Source organism: Pongo abelii, chromosome 11, assembly GCF_028885655.2.
Source record: "Pongo abelii isolate AG06213 chromosome 11, NHGRI_mPonAbe1-v2.0_pri, whole genome shotgun sequence".
Taxonomy (NCBI): Eukaryota; Metazoa; Chordata; class Mammalia; order Primates; family Hominidae; genus Pongo; species Pongo abelii.
Window position 1 is genome coordinate 100,179,265 of NC_071996.2, and position 22,869 is coordinate 100,202,133.

General features: G+C 40.2%; 1 protein-coding gene across 10 annotated transcripts in view; it reads right to left on the reverse strand.

Annotated features, from left to right (window-relative positions):
- The window catches only part of ANKRD44 (ankyrin repeat domain 44), a 322,401-nt gene that overhangs the window by 188,370 nt on the left and 111,162 nt on the right, over positions 1-22,869 (reverse strand). For all 10 annotated transcript variants that reach the window (XM_054549624.2, XM_054549626.2, XM_054549620.2 and 7 more), the window contains exon 2: positions 8,579-8,662. In XM_054549624.2, coding sequence (XP_054405599.1) covers positions 8,579-8,662 — 84 coding nt within the window. The remainder of the gene's footprint in view (positions 1-8,578; positions 8,663-22,869) is intronic.

Sequence of the window (22,869 nt, forward strand, 5' to 3'; positions counted from 1 at the left end):
GCAGTAAGCTATGATCATGCCACTGCACTCCAGCCTGGGAAACAGAGTGAAACCCTGTCTCTAAAAAAAAAAATTTTTAACTAAAAAAAAAAGAATGACAGTATATCATTGTTTTATTTGAATCCTTAGATGCCATGTGAGGTTGAGAAAAAGATAAATACCCAAATAAAGAAATGGGCAAAGGACATGCAGAGGCCACTCACCAAAGAAAAAATGCAAATAGCCAAAAAAATATTAGATGTTTACTTGACTGACAAAGGTAACCACCTTTTCCATTATTTTTATCTTTTCTATTATGCTTAGAAAGTCCTTCCCCATACCAAGATTGCAGAAATATTTTCCCCTTTTTGTATTCCACTGTTTTCAAATTTTTATTTTCCACATCTTGAATTTACCTTGGTATAACAAATTAGGTAAGGATTCAGCTTTACATATTTACATCTATCTAGCAGTTGTTCCAATACCATTTATTAAATAATCCATTCCAGCCCCAGTGATTTAAAATGCTTCCTTTGGCTGAGTGCAGTGGCTCACGCCTGTAATCCCAAAACTTTGGGAGGCTGAGGCAGGAGGATCACTTGAGCCCAGGAGTTTGAGGCTGCAGTGAGCTATAAGCACACCACCGCACTCCAATCTGAGTGACAGAGAGAGACCCTGACTCTTAAAAAAAAAAAAAAATGCTTCCTTTATTCTATACCAAATTTCCATATATAGTTGCTTCTAATCCTGGATTTTCTAGTCTGTTCTACTACTTTGTCTATTCCTGTGCCATTAACATACTGTTTTGATTACTATTGTTTTGTAATTTGTTTTAATATATTTTATGAAACCCTTCCCTCATCAATTTTCTTTTTCAAGAGTTTCCTAGCTAGTCTCACATGTTTATTCTTCTAGATAAAGTTTAGAATTACTTTGTCAAGTTTCCCCACTCAGCTTCTACCACCAAATTGCCCTGAATTTATACATTAATTTCAAACAGTTACCATCTTAAGTATTATCTTCTTTCTACCTAATAATGTGCCTTATTTATTCACAATTACATCCTCCATCCAAATGCATATCTAACGTAAAGAAAGGGCCATATCCTTTATGTTTACATGCTCAAACTACTTACAAAGTACATTTTTAATTCTTAGATTTTTCTTTGTACCATAAAAATGTCCAGTAATTGCAAAATAATACTAATGCCATACACTTGAAATGTTTCTCCATAGCTCCAAAACATCCATCTCTAGTATGTGAGGGTACAAATCATATACCATTATAAGATTTGTCTCTGTTTTGGAGGCTGGGTCTCTGGCCTCCATGGCCAGTGCTGGAGAGCTCAGGCCTCAAGCTGCTGAGCGTCCTCCACAGGATAATTAGTAATGATGCAAACCAGACCTGCCTTTGCACATTTTAAATGGCTGTGAAGCCACATCTTTGCAGCCTGCCTCAGTGCTGCCTGGAGTTCATAAATCATTCTTTACAGGGTATAGGTCGGGGCTTCCAAACTACAGCCCCACATCCTGGGCAGGGGTCCAACAAGGGGGGCGTGGATGAGAGTGGATGGGGAGAGTGACAATATTGTCAGGCATGTGCTGAGAGATGGCACCTACCCTCAAGACAAAAAGCACCATTCTCAGATCTGTGAAAAAACCATCAGCTTTCCTCCACCTCCCCCACCCCGGCCCCTAATCAGCGAGCCAGAAACAGTGTCAATGTTTAAAGAGCAGGCCACTGCTCTTCCCAGAACACTGGGGCCCTTGGCTTCGCAACCATGGCATTTGCTTTCTAGATGCAGGTGGCCAGAGAAACCTTCATCACTGAATATTTGCTGATCTCATCCACAGTTAGCAAAACGGTGACCTGCAGGCTAGATTTGGCCCACGGATGTGTTTTCTTTGGCCTGCACGTTGTTAGGTCATCTTTTGGAACTGACATTTAACAATTTAGAGATTTCCTGTATTTTCTCTTAAAAGTCTGAAAAGCCTGGGCCACACTGCGCCTGCATTCCTGCACGGTGCTTGATGAGAGCTGAGCCATTCATCACTCATGGTCACCGTGCACTTCTATCATTTATGGGACCTGAGTGTGCCACCGCCATTCCCTGCAGCCTCCTTACTCCCAGTGGTTTCTGATTCAGGTCTCGTTTAGAAGGTGCCCAAGTTTCTAAGCTGGCAAAACATCTCAGTCCTTCATCTTCATATCAAATTATTTATTAAAAAGAAAAAAAATCAAGTAGGATATATGTAGGTGAGAAAAATCCATAAAAATCTAGAAGTTTAAAAGCTGGGCTACATAGTTTGTATTTCTAATGTTTAAGAGTATTAGACATAATATAATCAAGCAGAGAAAAACTTAGAGAAGATATTAAATTGATCATCCCAAGTTATTTGAGTGGAGCCAATATTGAGTCCTTCTTGGTGGATTTTTTAAATATACTCTGTTTTAAAAGAAATAGTGCAACACTTTAACATACATATACACGTGCATACGTATTACAAGCTTACTATTGTAAATGTGGCTTATTTCTTTGAAAAGTCCCCTCATCATATAGTGTCTTTTTTTTTTTCTCACTTGGCTCTTGAGATCCAATAATTAATCCATCTGAATTAATTCCTGTAGTCGAGAATGGCAGCTGTAATAGGTTTCTCTCTTTTGTTTACTATACATTCCTTACCAACATAAGCTTAGCTTGCACCTCAAGATTTATTCCATTGTATTCACAAAGCATCCCATTTTGGAACTGAAGAGAGTAAGCAAAATACATCAATCTACTTGGGTCAAATCCTATTAGAGCAAATAATAAACCTTAACAGCTTTACAAAAAAAATTTTTGTATAAAGTAGATGGATTAAAATGATCAACTTGGGGACAATTCAACTGAAAAAATGATATTTTTGAAACTACTGAAAAGAAAAGAAAATGGAGCATTCTCTGGATATTAAATGATATTGAGGCATTGTTGTTAATTCTATTTGGTATGATAATGTGTGTGTTTCTATTAATGATACTTTAAAAAAAGCAATAAACATCATGAATTTGCTATCATGTGAAACTCACAACTCTTGGGACTATAGTCTTTCACAGTTGTAAGAGACTTTAAACATTACCTCGTCCAGGCATGGAGAGGAAGTTTCAATTTACATGCACTTCAGTTTCATAGTACTATCCTGAGAAGAAATTTTAGTCTCTAAGACTCAAAGGAAAAAAAGTGCCATGAACCATTAGCAATGTTGGCCAGGGTCACAAGATAGGAGAATGGGGCCATATGTGCTACCATATTAGTCACCTTTCAAACCTCCAGTCTAGCGGTCTTTCAGGGAGCTTACTTCTTGCCAATTCGACTCATTGCTTCTCTAGACAGCTCGGTCTATTAAGTTAATTCTTATCTTTTGAGCTAACAGTTTATTTTCTATAGCTTACAACCACATGACATAATGACAAGCCTAGTCTAGTTCTGTTTTAATTTGACAGTGTTAACTTAAACTATTTGGGGCCATTCTCTTGTCCTCTCCAAGTGTGAAACATCACCAGTTTCTTCAACCACTCTTCACATAGCATGGTTCCCTCCCCATCATCATCATTCACCACTGACAGGCGTCACTTTGTCTCTGTCCCTGTTCCAGTAGGACACAGTAAAAGTGTCCTCTTGATATCACATTGTCATAACACAATCCTCAAAATGCCTTTATTGAATTCAAATTTTGGTTTATAAAATCTCTGCCTTCCAAATTTTGAAATCAGATGCTATTCTCCATCTTGAGCTCAGTTTGGTTAGTCAGGCGGAGGCTTCTAAAATCTTTCTAGCTATCTGCCAAATCTGGGTCGATGTAAATAGATTTCTCAGAGTGTACACTGATCATCCCACATTTCCAGGCCCTGGTATGCCATTAACCATAGAAACCATAAAAAGACTCAGTGTGCCCCTCCTGACCCTTCAATGGCTCCTTAATTCAATCTACAGATTTTCAATCTTACAAGGAGAATTTCCAGTCTTATAAATGATACCTGAGGGAAACTAACTAAGCTGGATGCTTCCTCTATTCAACAATTTATCCTCATTGGGAGAAATGAACTATAAGCTACCAAAAACTGGCTCAGCATAAGCAATAAAGTAGGGTTGAGTCATTCAGTCAAATATGCTGCAAGGACTGGACTAGGCGATTGAGCAGATGAGAGTGAATAAGATAGTGACCATGTCATCAAGCATATACAGTTTTCCCTCAGTATATGTGGGAGATTGGTTCCAGGACCCCCGCATACACTACAATCTGCACATATTCAAGTCCCTGAGTTGGGCCTGCAGATCCCAAATATATGAAAAGTCAGCCCTCCCTGTATGCAGGTTTCAGATCCCACGAATGTTGTATTTTCATCCTGCCTTTGGTTGGAAAAAAATCTGCATATAAGTGACCTGCCAAGTTCCAAGCTGTGTTGTTCAAGGGTCAGCTACAGTTTTAAGCAGTAGTCAACAGTGATTAACGCAGTACAAAGAGCTGTGGGAGTTGAGGGTAGAAGTAGGTTTCTTTGGCTGGGTTGAGAAGGTGATAGAGAAGATAGAAAGGAAGTGAGAAGTAGGACGACTTAATGGAGGAAGTAGTAGGTATGGAAGGACAAATGGAATTGGAAGGGTGGAGAAGTGAGAAAAGGGTGAGAGAATAGAATAAATCTCAATGAGTCAAGTCATGTGGTTAGTTGGGGCACAGGGTTTATAAATACTATTGGGGGAAATCAAGTCTGGAAAAACACAGAGGCCAAGCTGAATGAGATGACTTTCTATATCAGGATCAGCTAATTAATGGGTGATTTACACCAGAGAACATGTGACCCATCAAAAAGCATGGAGAGGTAAGGGCAGGGGAAGGTGAAAAACTCAGAACCTAGGACAGAAAAGAATAATTAAGTGAATAAATAGGGGGAAAGAAAGAAAAGCAAGGGGTAAGAAGACAAATATGGTCTTCCAAGTTAGTGAGTAGTGGCTCCTGCATTATTTATTTTCCTTCCTTGACATTTAAATACATGGTTATCAGCCCCTTTTCTCTTTTGAAATGCACCTCCAGGATTAGCTCTCCAATCCTTATGTGTCCTCCATCTGTCTATGCCCTTTCTTAACAACCACTTCTCCTAAACTACCTAATCCACCCCCAGCAAAAATAGTCACTATGACTCATCCCCAAGGGCACTGGCAAAAGAAAACCATGACAAGAGGACATGCTGGATAAGAGTGTGGGGTCAAATGATCTTTGTACACACCTGAAGGAGGGGAAAGGGGGAGTTAAATGGAGAGTCTAAAGAGGGGTGAGTGGAACAAAAGGGCCTATGGGCCCCAAAAAGTGATAACATCAACCTAAGAACTCAGGCCCTCCTTGTGTTCTTTATCCATTCATTCATTCATTCATTCAACCACTCGTGTTCATTTCTCTCCCTCCCTCCATCCCCTGCTTATCTGTTGCCACACACCCAACAGCCCACAAAGGCAAAGCAAATTCCTAGGTATCTCTCAAGCCTCGGGTTACACATCACTTTATCAGGTCCTCATGATTAACCTTCTCCCTACATAGCATCCCGGATTTTTTCTTTCAAAAATGCATCACAGTGTGATTTCTCATTTGTTGACTTCTCTGCTATGTTGTAAGCTCTATCATGGAAAGGGTGTCATCTCGCTGCTGTGTCCCTAGCACTGAGCACACAGGTCTCAACTCAGTACATAACTGTGGATGAATAAGACATCTCCCAGACAAATAAGTGGCATTACTAGAATTCTCTAAGATCAAAAATTGGTGTGGCCAAGATTGCTAACTACTCACTAAAATCCATGCTCTCCCTTTGTGGGCACACTGTTACACTAATTCCTCACCCTCCCTTGTAGCTAGGTATGGCCATGGCTAAATTCTGGTCCATGGAATATAAGCGGAAGTGATGTATGCCAATTCCAAGCTGGCCTGTAAAAATCCTTCCATGCTGGCCGGGCACAGTAGCTCACGTCTGTAATCTCAGCACTTTGGGAGGCTGAGGCAGGCAGATCACCTGAGGTGAGGAGTTCAAGACCAGCCTGGCCAACATGGTGAAATCCTGTCTCTACTAAAATACAAAAATTAGCTGGGCATGATGGCGGGTGCCTGTAATCCCAGCTACTTGGGAGGCTGAGACGGGAGAATCGCTTGACCTGGTAGACGGTGGTTGCGGTGAGCCGAGATCACACCACTGCACTCCAGCCTGGGCAGCTGAGCGAGACTCCGTCTCAAAAAAAAAAAAAATCCTTCCATGCTTTTCCTCCATGCTCTTTTTCCCTTTGGGGTGACAGGACTGCACACAACCCCTATAGTGATCTTAGAGGCCACTTGTTGCTACCTGGGATCCTGTTTGGAAAAGGACCACCCTTCTAATATGTTCATAAAGAGACCTAAACTTCATACATCATACATCCATCATACATTTAGGGGTCTATGTGTAACAGTAGTTAACCTATCTAATTCAGTGATAAGTTACAACTGAAGTTAAGCTCCCCTAACCTTTACCAGTTAGCAACTGTTTGTCACTTTCCCAAAAAGAAATGAAGGCCATTAAGGGTCCAGTACAATCTTTTTTGGTATGTATGACAGAACAAAAGTTCCATTTGCTCATGATCATTAGGAAAATATAGTAACCATGCCTTGGGCTTCCCTGGGCTTGGGCCACAGCCACAAAACAGGCTGGGTGGATTCCCATGATGTCAGAACACTGGAAAGGAAGCTTGCTGGCCTGGCCTCGGCTCAGAAGTACAGGTCACAACCCGCAGGCCCTGGACAAATGCCCAACTGCCTTCTCGAGTAGCCTGTCCCTGGCCTCATCTCTGCTTACCTTGCAAAAATGTCACAAACCATTGTCCTGTTGTGCTCAGTGCCAGCTGGGGAGAAGCTGCCAAAAGCTTTTGCAAAAGCCACACCAACCTGCACTGCCATGGAACAATGGCTACACTAAATGACTCGCCTTCTGAATAAAGCATTCAGCCGACCAGACAGATGTAATCCACCTCCCTGTGGCAAAGCTCCTCTTACACTGAAGATGTAGTTGACTACTTCTGTTTCTACTTAACACTAGAGATTTTAAAGAGAACTCCTCTCCCTGGTGGACTTCAGTATTTCACAATTGAATTACATTAAGAGAATTAGTAGCATGTACTGTACATAATTGCTTGTTCAACTCAAGTCTAGGAAAGTACTAAAAGGGTAAATCATTGACTAACTCTTTTTACCTTTCTTTATTGAAGGTTTGTTTGTTTGTGTCAGGACCTTCCAGATACAGTGATTCTTAATCTTTTGGGAGTCAGATACCTTTTTAAGAACTTGATGAAATAGTTTGATTCATTTCACACAAAATATGTATATAGTACACATATCTACTGCCTGTGACTTCAGAGGGCACACAGGATGCCTAGTTCACCCACTGATCCCAGACCCAGAGTCATGAACCTTTTAGGGCAAGGGTCAGCAAACTTTCCCTAAAAAACCAGATAGTAAATATCTTTGGCTTTGTGAGCCACATATAGTCTGTTTCACAACTACCCCATTCTGCTGTTGCAGTGCAAAAGTAGCCACAGATAATACATAAATGAATGAGTATGGCTGTGTTCCGACAAAACTGTATTTATGAACACCAAATTTGAATTTCATGTCATTTTCATGTGTCACAAAATATTATTCTTCTCTTGATTTTTTTCTCAACACTTAAAAAATAAAAACCATTCTTAGCAGGAGGCCTGCAGAAAAAAATGTATGATATACCATAGGTTGCCAATCACAGCTGCAGGGCATGGGTTCCAGGGGTTCATCACCTTGGAAAAAAAACTGCATCCCTATTATCACTGACTTGTAATTGGAATTTAGCATTTCCTTCCACTATGAATGTAGGCCATAAACCACAGTAGCAACATCAGTAACTGTAATGCTGTCACCAGCAGACAACTCAAAATGTTGCAGACAACTCAAAATACTGATTATGCTCATCACTATTTTTAAATCATGCTCATTCTTAGGTCTTCTGCTGTATCTGGTTATTTAACCAGATTTTTTTTTTTTTTTTTTTGGTAGGGTCTTACTCTGTCACCCAGGCTAGAGTGCAGTGGCATGATCAAAGTTCACTGCAGCCTGGAACTCCTGGGCTCAGGCAATCCTCCCACCTGTGCCTCCATCACTATGCCCAGCTAATTTTTCTTTTTCTTTTTTTTTTTTTTTTTTAGAGACAGGGTTTCACCATGTTGCCCAGGCTGGTCTCAAACTCCTGGGCTCAAGTGATCTGCCCAACTCAGCCTCCCAAAATTCTGGGATTATAGGCATGAACCACTGCGCCCAGCCTAAATGTGTTATTTTTTAAAAGCACATATATTACCATATCACAAAGTAGATTTTCAATATTTGGGTAACTATATTTCAATAACTGATTTCCATTGTAACCCTAGATATTTTATTTCTTATATAGGGTTTAATAACAGTGTCCTGAGAAACAGTCTGGAGCTTTCACCAGATATCAAGAGTCCATGGTATATAAAAGGTTAAGAGCCCTTTCCTGCTCCAGGCTAACAGGGCCTGAGTGGCAAAACCACAGCATCTCTTACCAGAGTATTCACATCTTCAGTTTTATGGATGAGCATCCGGATCTCCTCTGGATCACCATTGAAGATTGCCTGAACCAATGGTGGCTGCAAACACAAGAGAATGGGAATCAGAACTAAAATTAATATATCTGATCACATACAAATGCAGATGGTGAAAAGATTTGTTCCTTAAAAGTTTATTCAACCATTATCAGTTGGCAGACAAAGATGAATAAGACTCAGACCAACCCTTACAAGAAGTCCAGTGGGGGAGATATTTACATAAAGAAATAACTATTATACAATCTGAAAGCCAGGCCAGATAGTCTCTAACCTGAACTATGAACTAAAGTGAATGTACCATGAACACCATCCATCATTGAAACTTTGATAGGCCCTTAAATCCCTGACAAGGAAACTACTAAATCTGTGGTTTTGTGTATACAATCCCTGTTATGAATTGAATTGTATCCCCACCAAAATTGATATGTTGCAAGCCCTAACCCCCAAAGCGACTGTATTTGGAGACAGGGCCTTTAAGGAGATAATTCAGATTAAATGAGGTCATAAGGGTGTGGCCCTGATCCAATAGGACCGGTGTCCTCATAAGAAGAGGAAGAGACACCAGAGCTCACGTTCTCATTCTCTCTCTCTCTCTCTCCCTCTTCCTCTCCCTCTCTCTCTTTCTTCTCTCTCACACAGGAGGAAAGGCCATGTGAAGACACAGTGAAAAGGTGGCCGTTTGTAAGCCAGGAAGAGAGGCCTCACCAGAAACTAACCCTGATTTTGGACTTCCAGCCTCCAGAACTGGGAGAACAAAAATTTCTGCTGTTTAAGCCATCCAGTCCACAGTATTTTGTTATGGCAGCCTGAGCAAACTAAGACAGTTCCCTGTGATTCCTCTACTTCTTGTTAGACAATGTTCCTTGTTATCCTCAAATAATTCCATTCCTAGAGGATGCTAATGGCCATGTTTCTGGCCACCGGAACACTTCTGTGTCGATATTTGGAAAACCCCTGAAATCATTCCCAAATGCCTCCCATAGCTTTAGCCAACAAGTACTGTCTTAAACATGATTACATCTACTGCTTATTAAAAGTAAGTGGCATGATGGCAGGTTAGGGAAGAAGAGAGGGGTGTTACCAAGCTCTTATTATTGAACTCATCTACATTAAACAAGACCCCAGCACGCAGTAGAAGGATCTATATAGTGTGATGGAAACACAACCAAAAGAACAGCTAGCTCCACTTGGGTAGGAGGCTGGGTGAAGACAAGGGTGTATCCAAAAAAGCTTAAGGAAAGCACCTTAATGAATAAATGTGATTTGCTGACAGGGACGGAAGACAGAGGAGGTACAGGTGTGCCAAGGTGTGGATGTGCAAAGAACCTGGTATGTTAGTGACCAGAGCGTGGGGTAAAAGAGGAACAGTGGCAGGCTTTAGGGTTGATGTTGGGCTTGCCTGCATGGCAAAAAAAATCCTATTCAAAGCCAGTCTCACACTTGCAAGTCACATGCAAAGCCCATTTCTACGTGCAACTTGGGGGTGAGCATGATCATCGCTGCCCAGCCTCCTCATGGGATTGTTATTAGGATCAAATGAGGTAGTACATGAGAAAATCTCCTGTAACCAGACAACCCTACATAGATGTTTTCATTAAGAAATGTTTCACGATGACAAGACGGAGTAGTTGATAATTTTCTTTTAACCTTGAAATCCTTGGTAATTATGCACACACACATGCGCGTATGCGCACACACACACACATTCACCCAAACTTCTAGAAATAACTTAGTCCTAGTAGTCAATTAGATGGCAGCAGTTTCCCCAACGTGTCTGACCATAAGAATCACCGGAGATGCCTATTAAAAAAATAGTCCCAGATCCCTTTCCTAAGGATTTAATACATCCAGGGTGGGGACCTACAAATCTAGATTTTAACAAGTACCCATCAATTCTTAGGAACTGGTGGCAAACACTGGCCTCAGGTGAAATCACTAGCATCACATACCTTGACCTCGCCCTGTGATCTGCTGTTGGGAATGTGAGTTGTCATTTTCCCTATAAACCCTCTTTTCTCTTTTTATCCTCCTGTTGGCTTTCTTACAGGTTATGTTGCTGTTTATTGCTAGTTTGGGGGACCAATATAAGTACTATCAGTAAGACAGAGTAAGATTCCTTGAGGAAACACTATGTAAAAATGTCAAGGTGCAGAATGGATATTTCAATATGCCAGGAATTTGTCCATGGGTTTCTCCTCTGCCATAAAAATTCCCAGCAAATGAACACATATATCTCTTTTTCTTTCTCCAAAACACCCTCTCAATTCTGCTTCTTGACAAGGTGTATGGATAGTTTCTGAAATTGCCAACAATTAAGTAGCAGGAAAGAAGTCTTGAAAAGAATACAAGTTTACTGCTAGTTCAGTCTTAGCTACTTGCTCTGCCTAAAGACAAGCAGATCCTTCCACACTCCCCCTAACTACCTGCTAACCAAGTCTCCGTTCGGGTTGCATCTGCCCCATGACAAGGACCACATTTCACACAAGACATAGAGCCAGACACAAATTCTGGGTTTCAACAAAAAAAATACTGAACCTTGTTTATCTGCTCCATAATTCTCCATCTGCTGTGCTCATGGCCAAATGCTCATGTGTGCGTTTCTGCCTTTTGGGACCTTAAGAGACAACAAACAACAAACCTCCACAACCAGGGAACGATAAGTAGAGGCAGTGTCTGACAAGATTTTTGTGATAAATCAGGAGTGGCCAATCAACAGCTGAGCAGTTAAGATTCCAGGCAACAAACCCAACACAGTAGTTAATGCACCACTACTTAGTCACTTTAAGGGAACACAATGAGGTGAGCAAAGTCTCTCAATTGCGAGTGTACGGAATACATACATTCTGTCGCATTCACTCAGTCCTCACACTTCTGAAGAAAGGCAAGCATTCCAAGCTATGGCTGGAATGTTATCAAGGAGAGGCACCCCAAAAAAGCTTCCAGAGAAGGGCGCCAGCACAGTCCCTCAGCAGGGAGTTGTGCCTCTGGGACTAACACTGCTAAAAGCTACTTTACAGAGAATTGTCAAGGCACAGAGTCCCCAGGAGCCATCAGGAAGAAGAGGCTAAGCTATCATTATAACTCTTCCAATACTGAAGTCACATACATGCATACATATGCGCCTAGGTACATATGCATACCTATCTACACTCAGGCATGTATGCATAGAGACACATGCTGATTCATATACAAACCCCTCCTACCTCCCGTGGAATAAAAAAGCAGCTGTTCTCCACATCCCAAAGCCTTGCTATATGGACATCTCTAGCCTCAGCTGTGCCATGTGGCTACCGAGACATCGCCTTCACAATTATGAATCTAAGCATCATGGGATTTCAAACTAGAACTTCACAGATAACGTGCTTTGCTTCAACTGAAGCTGTGTGTTTGTATGGATATAATTACTGAACGGAATATGTACATTACCATGATTCTTGAGCAAGTAATATTTATTTTTTAAATATTATGACTGCTTCTTCTTTTTTTCGCTCCACACTCCCAAAAACATTCCCAGAGAGCACTTTGGCACTCCTTTTTGTTGGAATTTTAATGCGATCCTGCTGTTTTATTTTTCCCCAGGTAAACATTTAACCTAAGAAAAAATATTGGGGAAAAGATATATCTAAGTACTATCTCCATTATATGATGTTTAAGGCAAAGAATATTCTAATTACAATATTCTTGCTCATAAGTATCAAGGACACATATTCTGTTGTTCATTAATTTGGCAACCATTATAACTTCTGCAGCTTTTGCCTTAACTTAAGGCTTAGAAGCAAAGTCCTACCTGCACAAGAGCAGAGTCCCAAGCCTTGGCATATACAGATATTTCTTTTTAAAGTTTCACACATTTTAGCAATAGCATATATAACACGAGTGCTTTGTGTACAGTAGGGTACAGAGTGAATAAACACAAAATTGTAACAAGGTCAAAATTGAGAAAAACAAATAGTGGTAGGAAAAAAGGAGATTCAGATACCATGAAATCATTGATCATCATCCCCTAAAGAAATTTAAATTCTTAAGAGAGGTATGCAGTCTTTTTAGCTTCAATTGCTAGAATTTTCTTAGCATGCTTAGCAGCTGCAAAATGATTGTCAGTGCTGCAGATATTGGTGCAGTGCCTCTGGTAGATTCAGAAGACAGAAGGACACTTCCTGGACCAAATTTACCAAAGGCACAAGTGGGATTTGTTGTTCAGATGGGACCTGTTCTTGCCTTCAAAATCACCAACAACTAGCCCCCTACTACCTTTCCAGGAGTGTTGACGGCTGCCTTCTAGAGGTGACTGTCTGCCAAGCTGATGACACTTGACCCCTCTAAGATAGAAATGTGGAACAGAAAGGCCCCTTGATCTTATAAATTTTGTAGCTGACCTTGCTAACCCTTTGAACTGAATTCTAATCAGCCGAAAGCCACTTTCTCTACCCACATCCCCTATCCGCACATCCAATAAAATATTCTGTTTTTATTCTCACCCTGAAAACAAACTGGGAAAATACCAGACTTCCAAAAATAAAATGCTAAATCAAATATGTACTAGGGATAGTTATTCTCAAACTTTGAAGTAGAGTCAAAATTCCACTAGGGGGAGCAAGATGGTAATTTGTTACCTGGGAGGTAAAAGCAAAGGTTCAGGATGTGTAATTAAGGAAGTAAGGTAGTTGAAAAATCCACTTTATTAAAAACATAAAAGAACTCAAGCTTCTGAAAGAGTTCTTAGTCATAAGTAAACATGCACACCATGCACATACTAAAACAAACAAACAAAAAAACACCAAACACAAAAAATTCCTATTGATCCCTGAGGCTCCAGGTTTTAGAAATAAGAATAAAACTATCTAAAACCTAGGTGCTAAGGTATCATTTTCATCATCTTTAAAATCCAATTCAATTATTATGTCAATTCCACTAAAAAAATATGCCACTGATGTCATCAGACACACCCTCCATTTAAGAATGAAGCCCATCATGGGTTCTACAAAGAGAGCCAAGCTAGTTTAGAGTATCCACTCCATCCGGCTATGAAGTCATCAATGCCCTCCCACATCCCGCAAAATCCCCTAATGAAACCACCATTTTGATTTTTGCTAAAACCACTGTATAGTGTATTTCACTTTCCTTTGTCAGAGTTGCATGCTCTGTACTAATGAATTGGCTTTGGAAGATAGGCAGAGTGACAGAGGCTGTCATTGAGCATTGGTAACTACAGTCAATGGTAATAAGCCCAAGCAGCATCCAGGGATGCTCCAGCATTTCATTCCAGATCCTGGTGTGTTGCTTGTGTTTTTCTGATTAGATCGGGAAAATAAAGACTCCAAGTCTAAAAGAAAAACATTTTGCATCCCAATCAGAAATGGGTGTTGGGAATCAATCAATAGCCAAGAAGGAAAAATTGATATTCCTAAACATCTGTCCCTCCTTGAGCATTCTGAGTACATATGTCATTAAAGTAAGATGGGAGTGTGTTATTAGTAGCTGATAGCTGATACAGCAATAATCTAGCCATATGAAGCCATCAACTTATATGAACAAGCTGAAACACTTCGTTAGGTAACGACTGTTTTTTGTACGAGGCAGTGCTTGCACTTTTGCGAAAGGATAATAAAAATTTGTTCAAGTCACTAGATTTAATGAACAAAACCTGCTAACTCAATTCATGTGAGTTCTGCTGTGTGATCTGCTGCAAGGATTTCATTGAGTTCTTCCTGAATATAGATCACCCTTTACTTGAGAAGTTCACTCCATCCCAGAAAGATAATGATTATCATAAAATCAAAATCTGTTCCTCTTAAGTACCATAAGAACAATACAAAAATATACTGAGTCCTTATAAATACATTTTTTTAAAAATCAGGGAGCGAGGCAGGACTGCATGTCTGAAAATGTCTCCTACAGGCTATGCTGCAGAGTAAATATATATAATATTTTCCATTACTATTAAAAACAGAAAAAACATAAAATTCCATGTTATAGTCATGCCCTCCCTCTAAGTAGCGTATTTGTTAACTCTATATTTAACATTATGAAAAAAGAATTACATCTAATTAGAAAATGGAGAAAATTAATTTATTACCTAATCTTTTCCCAATGAAAATAACACATGGGTACTGACTATGAAATAGTTACTGAAGGACCAACTACCCCAATTACCCAATTTTTGGAACATTTAATCCTTTGTTCCTCCTTCCTTTCCTGAGATTCTCTTTGGGTGTTTCTCTGCTCTTTAATACCACTAGTTATCACCCTCACCCGATGGCCAACCCAAAGTAAAACAAAATTCAACTTTGTTACCAGTTACACACAAAAAGTTGGGCCAAAGGAAGTGATGAAATAACAGTATCAGTTAAATTGAAATCTGGAGGCAATGTTAATTTTTATTGATTAAAATGTTAATTTTTATTGACCTTCTTTTTTTCCATAGTAGGAAGATTAATGCTATGGTATCAGACTGACCAATTATTAAATCCAAGCCATTTCCATTTCAGTTTTCTCATCTCTAAGATAGGGTTACAGTAGCCATTTTATAGATGTGTTTAAAAAATAACGTAACGGCCAGGTGCAGTGGCTCACACCTGTAATCCCAGCACTTTGGGAGGCCGAGGAGGGTGGATCACGAGGTCAGGAGATCGAGACCATCCTGGCTAACATGGTGAAATCCCGTCTCTACTAAAAATACAAAAAAAAATTAGGCGGGCCTGGTGGCGGGCGCCTGTAGTCCCAGCTACTCAGGAGGCTGAGGCAGGAGAATGGCGTGAACCCGGGAGGCGGAGCTTGCAGTAAGCCGAGATAGCTCCACTGCACTCCAGCCTGGGCAACAGAGAAGGACTCCATCTCAAAAAATAAATAAATAAATAAATAATAAAAAATGACACAACATATGCAACACCCCCAGCATGGGGCCAGATGCCTGGTGTGCACGCAATAAAAATAGGGAGATTGTTTACCTTGAGTTAACAAGCTCAAAAACCTTCATAGACAAGTACATTTATGTGCATCCTAAAAAAGGAAAAATAAGAGATCTTAAAAGATTTCCTAAAATACTACAGAATAAATAAATTGAGTTAGGATTATAACCCACTCAACACCACCTCTAAAGCAGAGGGGCCCATCATATTGGAAGAGAAGCTTTTACAGGCCCGGGAGCAAAAATTAAACTGAGCATGACTTGGCCTTTGTTACACACAGCAACCTTGAAATTGTCACACAGTGCCTCTGTACTCAGAAGTCTAATCTATAAAGCCAATAACTCACTGAACTAATACATCATTTCTTCTTGACTAATCAAAAGGTAACTGCATATATTCATGCCGGCTTGATGGGGCCTGAGATTGTAATTTTACTACTTAAGGTTATCATAAATACATGTAGTTACACCTTTCTTTTGTGATCTCCTGATAGACATAAAGGAAATGAATTCCCTGTTTGGAGCTGTGACGAAGTCTAACGATTTGCCTGTTAGTGACAAAGTTGAGACTAGAACTTAGTTTTCCTGATTCTCGCAGCTCGGTACTTTCTCTCACATGTAATATAATATATATATAATTCAAGATCAGAATTCAGCTTCAGTTTCAACATACCTACTATGGAGAAATATTATACACTAAGGAAAAAGCTGCCATATATGAGATACATTCTCTCTATACATATGCATATATATTTACACAAATAGTGGCCAAATGCATATACATAGATAGATAGATATAGATATAATTCCTTGCAACAAAATGGCTAACAATAAAATAATCTTACCAAAAGACAGAAAACAAAGGGCTACAGTCTTTCAAAGTTGAGGGGGCTCAGCATGGGTCTGAGTTATAAAGATGAAGAAGGTAGGCACTAAGCAGAATTTTGAAGGATGAGACTGGGGACTGGAGAGTAAATCATGTTGGAAAATAATAGAAGATGAAGTTAGAAAAATGAATAACTGGGTGGGGGGAGCATCGCATCAGCATAAGGAGCTTTAACCTAATCTTTTTGGTGTGATCATATAGCTCATTACCACCTCAAACTCTTGGGCTCAAGCGATGCTCCCACCTCAGCCTCCCAAGTAGTTCAGACTACAGGCACAGGCCACTGTTAAACCTGGTGAATTTTTAATATTTTTTTGTGGAGACAGGGTCTCGCTATGTTGCCCAGGCTGGTCTTGAACCCCTGGCCTCAAGCAATTCTTCTGCCTCAGCCTCCCAAAGAGCTGGGATTACAGTCATGAGCCACTGTACCCAGCCTTTACCTAATCTTATGGACAAACAGGAATGGGGGTCGTGAGCAGGAGAAAGGAATAGAGTTTTCCCAAGAATTTAATCTGGCCAAAGTGTACACTGAGTACTGCAGAAGGAGAGATTGGAGTTAGAGGCCCAGTTAGAAGGCTGTTGCTACAATCCAAGCCATCACAGGAAAGAACTTTCCCATCTTTTTTTTAATCCCAGTCTCCCCAGGTGCTACTTACAGGGATACGGTGAAAACAACAGATACAGTTTTCGGTTCTTTGATGTCTGCTCTATTCCTGGATGCAATTTTGGCCCAGCATCTTGGCCACTTTCCTTCACTCTTTATATATAGCCCAAATCCCTTGCCTCCGAAACACTAATGTTTCCAGGTGAAACTGAGGTTACTTCCTTTAGTTCTGGAACACTTCCATTTTTTTCCCCCACAGAACCTCTGCGGATGTAAGCTCTGTTTTGTCAGACTTGTCACTTGATCGCTGAATTTAAATCATAACATTTCAAAAATAGGCCACATCCATAAAGAGAAAGGCAAATCAAAACAAGGCAGACAGCCTTTGCCAAGTGCCATATTTCTATCAGGATCTGCTGCCAACTACCCACAGATTTTTTCACTCTGTCTAGTTTCAAATGGCTTGAGATCAAACCTAAACTTTAGCTAAGATAATTAAATTGTGTTGGGGAGTTAACTTTTAAAGAAAGCTAATTTGGGCAAAAAGGACAATGGATCCAGGAGGTTAGTTCATACAGAATATTTAAATTCATGTAATTTTAGTGAAACAAAAAGAACAACTATATATACTTCTGCAACACTTTCCTGTTTTGAAAAATTGGTATAGAGGTTTTATTTCTCATCTTGGCTTGGGTTACATTCTTTGTATAACTGTATCTTATTGCATATTGAATTCATGTAGTTGCAAACATGAGAGGTGGATTTAATAATGTTAATATAAACCACTTTAGTGATCTTTGTGGGGAAAAAAGAAAAATGGCCAGAAGATGATTTTCAGGGTTGTAGGTATATTCAGTATAATTTATTTGTCTGTTCAAATAGAGACAGCAGTTCAGTTTTAGGGTGCATTGGAAAATATGACTTTTTATTACTACCTGGTATGTGCATCCCTTCTCATAAAAAAGACAACAATAAAAAAGTATTCCTTATAAAAAATAGCAGAAAATGATCCATAACTACAGAAGTATCTTCTTGTGGTCGTGAGTAATTTTAATTTTTGAGAATCTCACAAATTGGAAGCTAAATAAAGCAATTCAAGTGTCCTTTAAAAACAACAAAATCAGCATGTAGAAATGAAAGGTACTCTCAGAAAGGTGGCAATCTCCTGCTACATTTGAGGAAGCTGGAACTACTGTATACAAGATATATGGATTAACTCAGTCACATTAAATCATTCATGATTCAGGCAACTCCAGATTGGGTTTGTCTAAAATCTGTTAGCACCTGGGTTCTTTCCAAACACCAGCAAGCAATTTTTACACAATCAGGTCTTTCCAAAGTCCATGACAATTTTCCTTTAAACCCTCTCCTTCCCTTCTACTGTTCTTTTCTTTGAATTCTACATGCATTCTTGGAAAGACAGCAAGCAGTTAAACTCTCACCACCTCTCCATAGGTGAGGGACTAGGGACATGTGCAAAACTGAGTCACCTTCCTGTTCTGGCCATTGTCAATTTTTTTTTTTCCTAAGGCATCTTGTTATAGCAACCATTCTAAAATTGTTATAGCAACCATTCTAAAATTTAAGGCAGTGGGTTGAGCAGGATCTGAATTAGTTTCTGCCTGAGATGACTGGAAGGTCCCCTACTCCCTCCCCAGCCAGAAAAAGTCACATGGAATGAAAATCTATTAGAGAATCCCCTCAGTGTAGTCTTCCAGGAAGCATCTTCTCATTTCCCCATCCAAAATCATGGCAAAGACATCCAGTGACAGATGTCAAAGGGAAAGGATAAGGCAGCAGGAAGAGAGAGGAGCCTAAGAGACTGGAAAACATTCGATAATATAAAATGGGAAAATGGGAAATTCTGCAAAAAAAAAAACAGTCATATCATATTTCCTTTCACAGACACCAACCCAGTGCATAGCTCCTTTATTTCTTTACACACTACCCCCTCCAACAGGGGATAAAACATATGTTTTCTAAAACTTAATTTGGTACATTTCAGATAACCACATTCAATTCAACAAAGATGTATTAAGCATAAGACATTTACTGAGCATAAGAAATTCAGACACTGGAGGCCAGGCGCAGTAGCTCATGCCTGTAATCCCAACACTTTGGGAGACCAAGGCAGGCGGATCACTTGAGTCCAGGAGTTCGAGACCAGCCTAGACAACATGGTGAAACCACATCTCCACTAAAAATGCAAAAATTAGCTGGGCATGGTGGCGCACACCTGTAGTCCCAGCTACTCGGGAGGCTGAGGTGGGAGAACCAACTGAGCCCAGGAAATGGAGGCTGCAGTGAGCCATGCTCACACCATTGCACTCCAGCCTGGGTGACAGAGTGAAATCCTGTAAGAAAAGAAAAGAAAGAAAAGAAAAGAAAAGAAAAGAGAAGAGAAGAGAGAAGAGAAGAGAAGAAAAGAGAAAAGAGGGAGAGAGAGAGAAAGAAAGAGAAAGAAAGAGAGAGAGGAGATAGAAAGAAAAAAGAAAAAGAAAGAAATTCGGACACTGGAATGTCAGTCAGTCTCTCCCTTGATGAGGTTACCAAGGTGTAACAGGAAGTATACAAATACACACAGCTAGAATGTAAGGCACACGCCGCAGGAGAAGTGCATGGAGAAGGGAGAGAAATTGTACATGGCCTCCTGAAAGATGCAGCCTCTGAAATGAATATTGAAGACTGGGGAGGATTTAAACAGGTAGAGATGGATGGAATGGTAAGGGACTGTCCCTTCTTCATATTCAGAAGGCTGTGAGCAGAAGCTGGGGAGTCTGAACATACACAGGGAACAGTTTCATTTGGCTGGAGGAGGGGAGAAGTGAGGTAAGCTGAGTAGTAGACAGGGATCCTATCATGGAAAGTCTTGAATACCAAGCTAAGAAATTTGAGCTCTCTTCTGTAGAACTGGGGGAGCAGTGGGTGGTTTTTGAGCAGGGGAGTGACCTAAGATTTGTGCTTTAGAACAATCACTCTCAAAATGGATTGTATGATGACCTGGAGGAAAAGGCTGGAGTGTCATAACAAGTTAGGAAACTGCAATAATAGTCTGCACAAAGGGCTCTGGGGATGGAGTACCTGTTAGAGAAAGCATTCTTCTGGTGGTAATATGTGAATCTAAAAGGTAAATTTGGCCAGGCATGGTGGCTCACGCTTGTAATCCCAGCACTTTGGGAGGCCGAGGCAGGTGGATCACCTGAGGCCAGGAGTTTGAGACCAGCCTGGCCAACATGGTGAAACCCCGTTTCTACTAAAAATACAAAAAATTAGCCAGGCATGGTGGTGTGCCCCTGTAATCCCAGCTACTCGGGAGGCCGAAGCAGGTGAATCGCTTGAGCCTGAGAGGTGGAGGTTGCAGTGAGCTGAGATCGTGCTACTGCACTCCAGCCTGGGTGACAGAACAAGACTCCATCTCGAAAAATAAAAATAAAAATAAAATAAAATGTAAATCTAGCTCCACCTTTAATGTAGCAAGGGCTAGCCTCCTCAGGAGTGGCTGCCTACATTCAAAAAGATTCTCACCAACTTCTTCCACAGGACACAGGGCTGGGGAGCAGCGCCAGCCTGACATCGGCGGAGGAGCACCGGAAGTTCTGCAGCACTGGCTTTCTTTGCTCTTCCACCTATGCATGCCCCTTCTCTCTAGTGGCTTGCCGAGCCTGGTTAGCTCTGAGACCTGAAGTTCTGAAGTCAGTTAGCATCCTACATCTGTGCAACCTACTTCTCTCCCCACTTCACCACAGAAACCAGAGCCTCGAGGCTTTTGGCTTGGGTGCTGCCTTCACAGTTTAGGTTTTGGTAAGAAGAAAGCTTATCTTCATGTCATGAGAAAGAAAAAAAAAATGTATCTTTACGTAACAAGCTGAAAGAACAAAACAAGTATACCTAAGCCAAGTACATGCTATCTTTATTTCTTTATTTCCACACTGAAATTTAGTCAGGGATAAAACTTACTTTTGTAATCACACAAAGTTTGAAAAATAGGAAGTACTATGGGAAACACCTAATGCATAAAAACCCCTGTGCATTTTATCTTTGTCTTATGTTTGCTGGATTTTAATCTTAGTAGGTTTCCTGTTGCAACAATACAAAAACAGATAAAGAAAAAACTTAATAACCTTTCCTACCACAAATGTGAAGAGCCCGTGTTCTTGTTGGTAGGTACAGATACAGATATATGAGATTATCGTTATTTATTATCACAAAATGGGATTTTACTATTTCCCCCACACACAATTTTTTTGAGATGGGGGTCTTGCTATGTTGCCCAGGGTGGTCTCAAATTCTTGGGCTCAAACGATCCTCCCATCCAAGGATCTGTAATCCAAGTAGTCTGGATTACAGATGCATACCACCATGCCTGGCTTATTTCCCTCTCTTACGATTTGCAAGAATAATGATGTACTAAGGACATCCCCCAGGTCGACAGATACAGGATTACATCATTTCTCTTAATAACTATATATAATACTATTCCATTGTATGGATATACCATAACATATTCAATTATTCCCCTTTGAATGGGCATTTGGGTTGTTTCTAATTTGTACCACAACAAACAAGCCTCTACCAGTGCTTATCCACATTGTGCAGAGAAGTGTTACCAGAGCCAAAAGCATTTTCTGAGTACCTACAATATGCTATTTTTACGAAATATACAAAAGAAATGTGTGACATAGTCCTTTCCTAAAAGACTGCCAAATGTAGCTGGGGAAATAAGCCTAACCCACACAAAATACTTAAACTGTATAAGACAGTACTGAACCATGTTCTACAGACCTCATGCAAATGGATGCCAAGTTGTCTTTCTGCACAATGACAGATTGGAAAGGTAATCTGGAGGTCCCTTTAGCCATAATATTCTAGGAGCCTTCTTGATTCAGAAAAGGGGAAGCATGAAAGGCTAAGAAGCCAGAGTGGTGTCTCGGGAGGAGGCAGGACTTGAACAAGGCTTGAACATGGTTTAGATGGAGGAAGGAAAAAAATGTATTTTGGAATGACAAATGAGGCAGGGCACAGCACTGACTTTAGACATGTATATGTTCAGGAGAGTGACCTGAGTTACAGCATTTCTAAACACCCTCTTCTCATACTCCCACCACCACCACTCCCCAGCCTCTGCTTAAAGATAGAAAAAATTGCCAAGCTTGGCTGCCGCAGAACATCACACTAACACTGATTTAAAATGCACTACTTCCAGACGGCATGAGCTTGAAAATACCTCCAAATCTCTTCCTTCCCTGTCCTTCTCATGCTCTACGCTACCCCCGCCAAAACACATACAACGCTTGCTGTGCCCTTCAAACAACAGTAGTCATTTAAGCTGCTGCTGCCCATCTGGAAAATAATATGAATAACATGAAAGAAAGCAATAATGAAGTGACTGGAATTTAGCAACCAAAAAGACCTCAGTTCTTTTGATAATCAAAAACTTTGTTAAAATGTTGACATCGACAGTCACTACAGTGTTGGTCTTCACTCTATGTTGCAATAGTATGTTTGCAACTTCTCCAAATCCATTTAAATGAAAATATTTAATAACAAGTTTTAAATTTTATCATTTGTTAAATATGATTTGAAAGCTTAGTGTATGTCCTGATATACATTATGCCTTGAGACTGAATATAAGTAGCTCTATGGGAAAGTTCTGAAAATGAATTAGGCATGAGTAAATTAATGTGCTTTTAGTCTCAAAGACTAGAGATTAAAAAGGCATGTGTAATTTTTAACTGAGAGGTGGTGCCACAGAGAAGTCTACGATTCTCTCTTTTTCACTACCCATCCCAGTTTAAAATTAGCTTGCGGCATGTTTTTTAAACATTAGGAAAACAAGATGCACTCCCAGAATG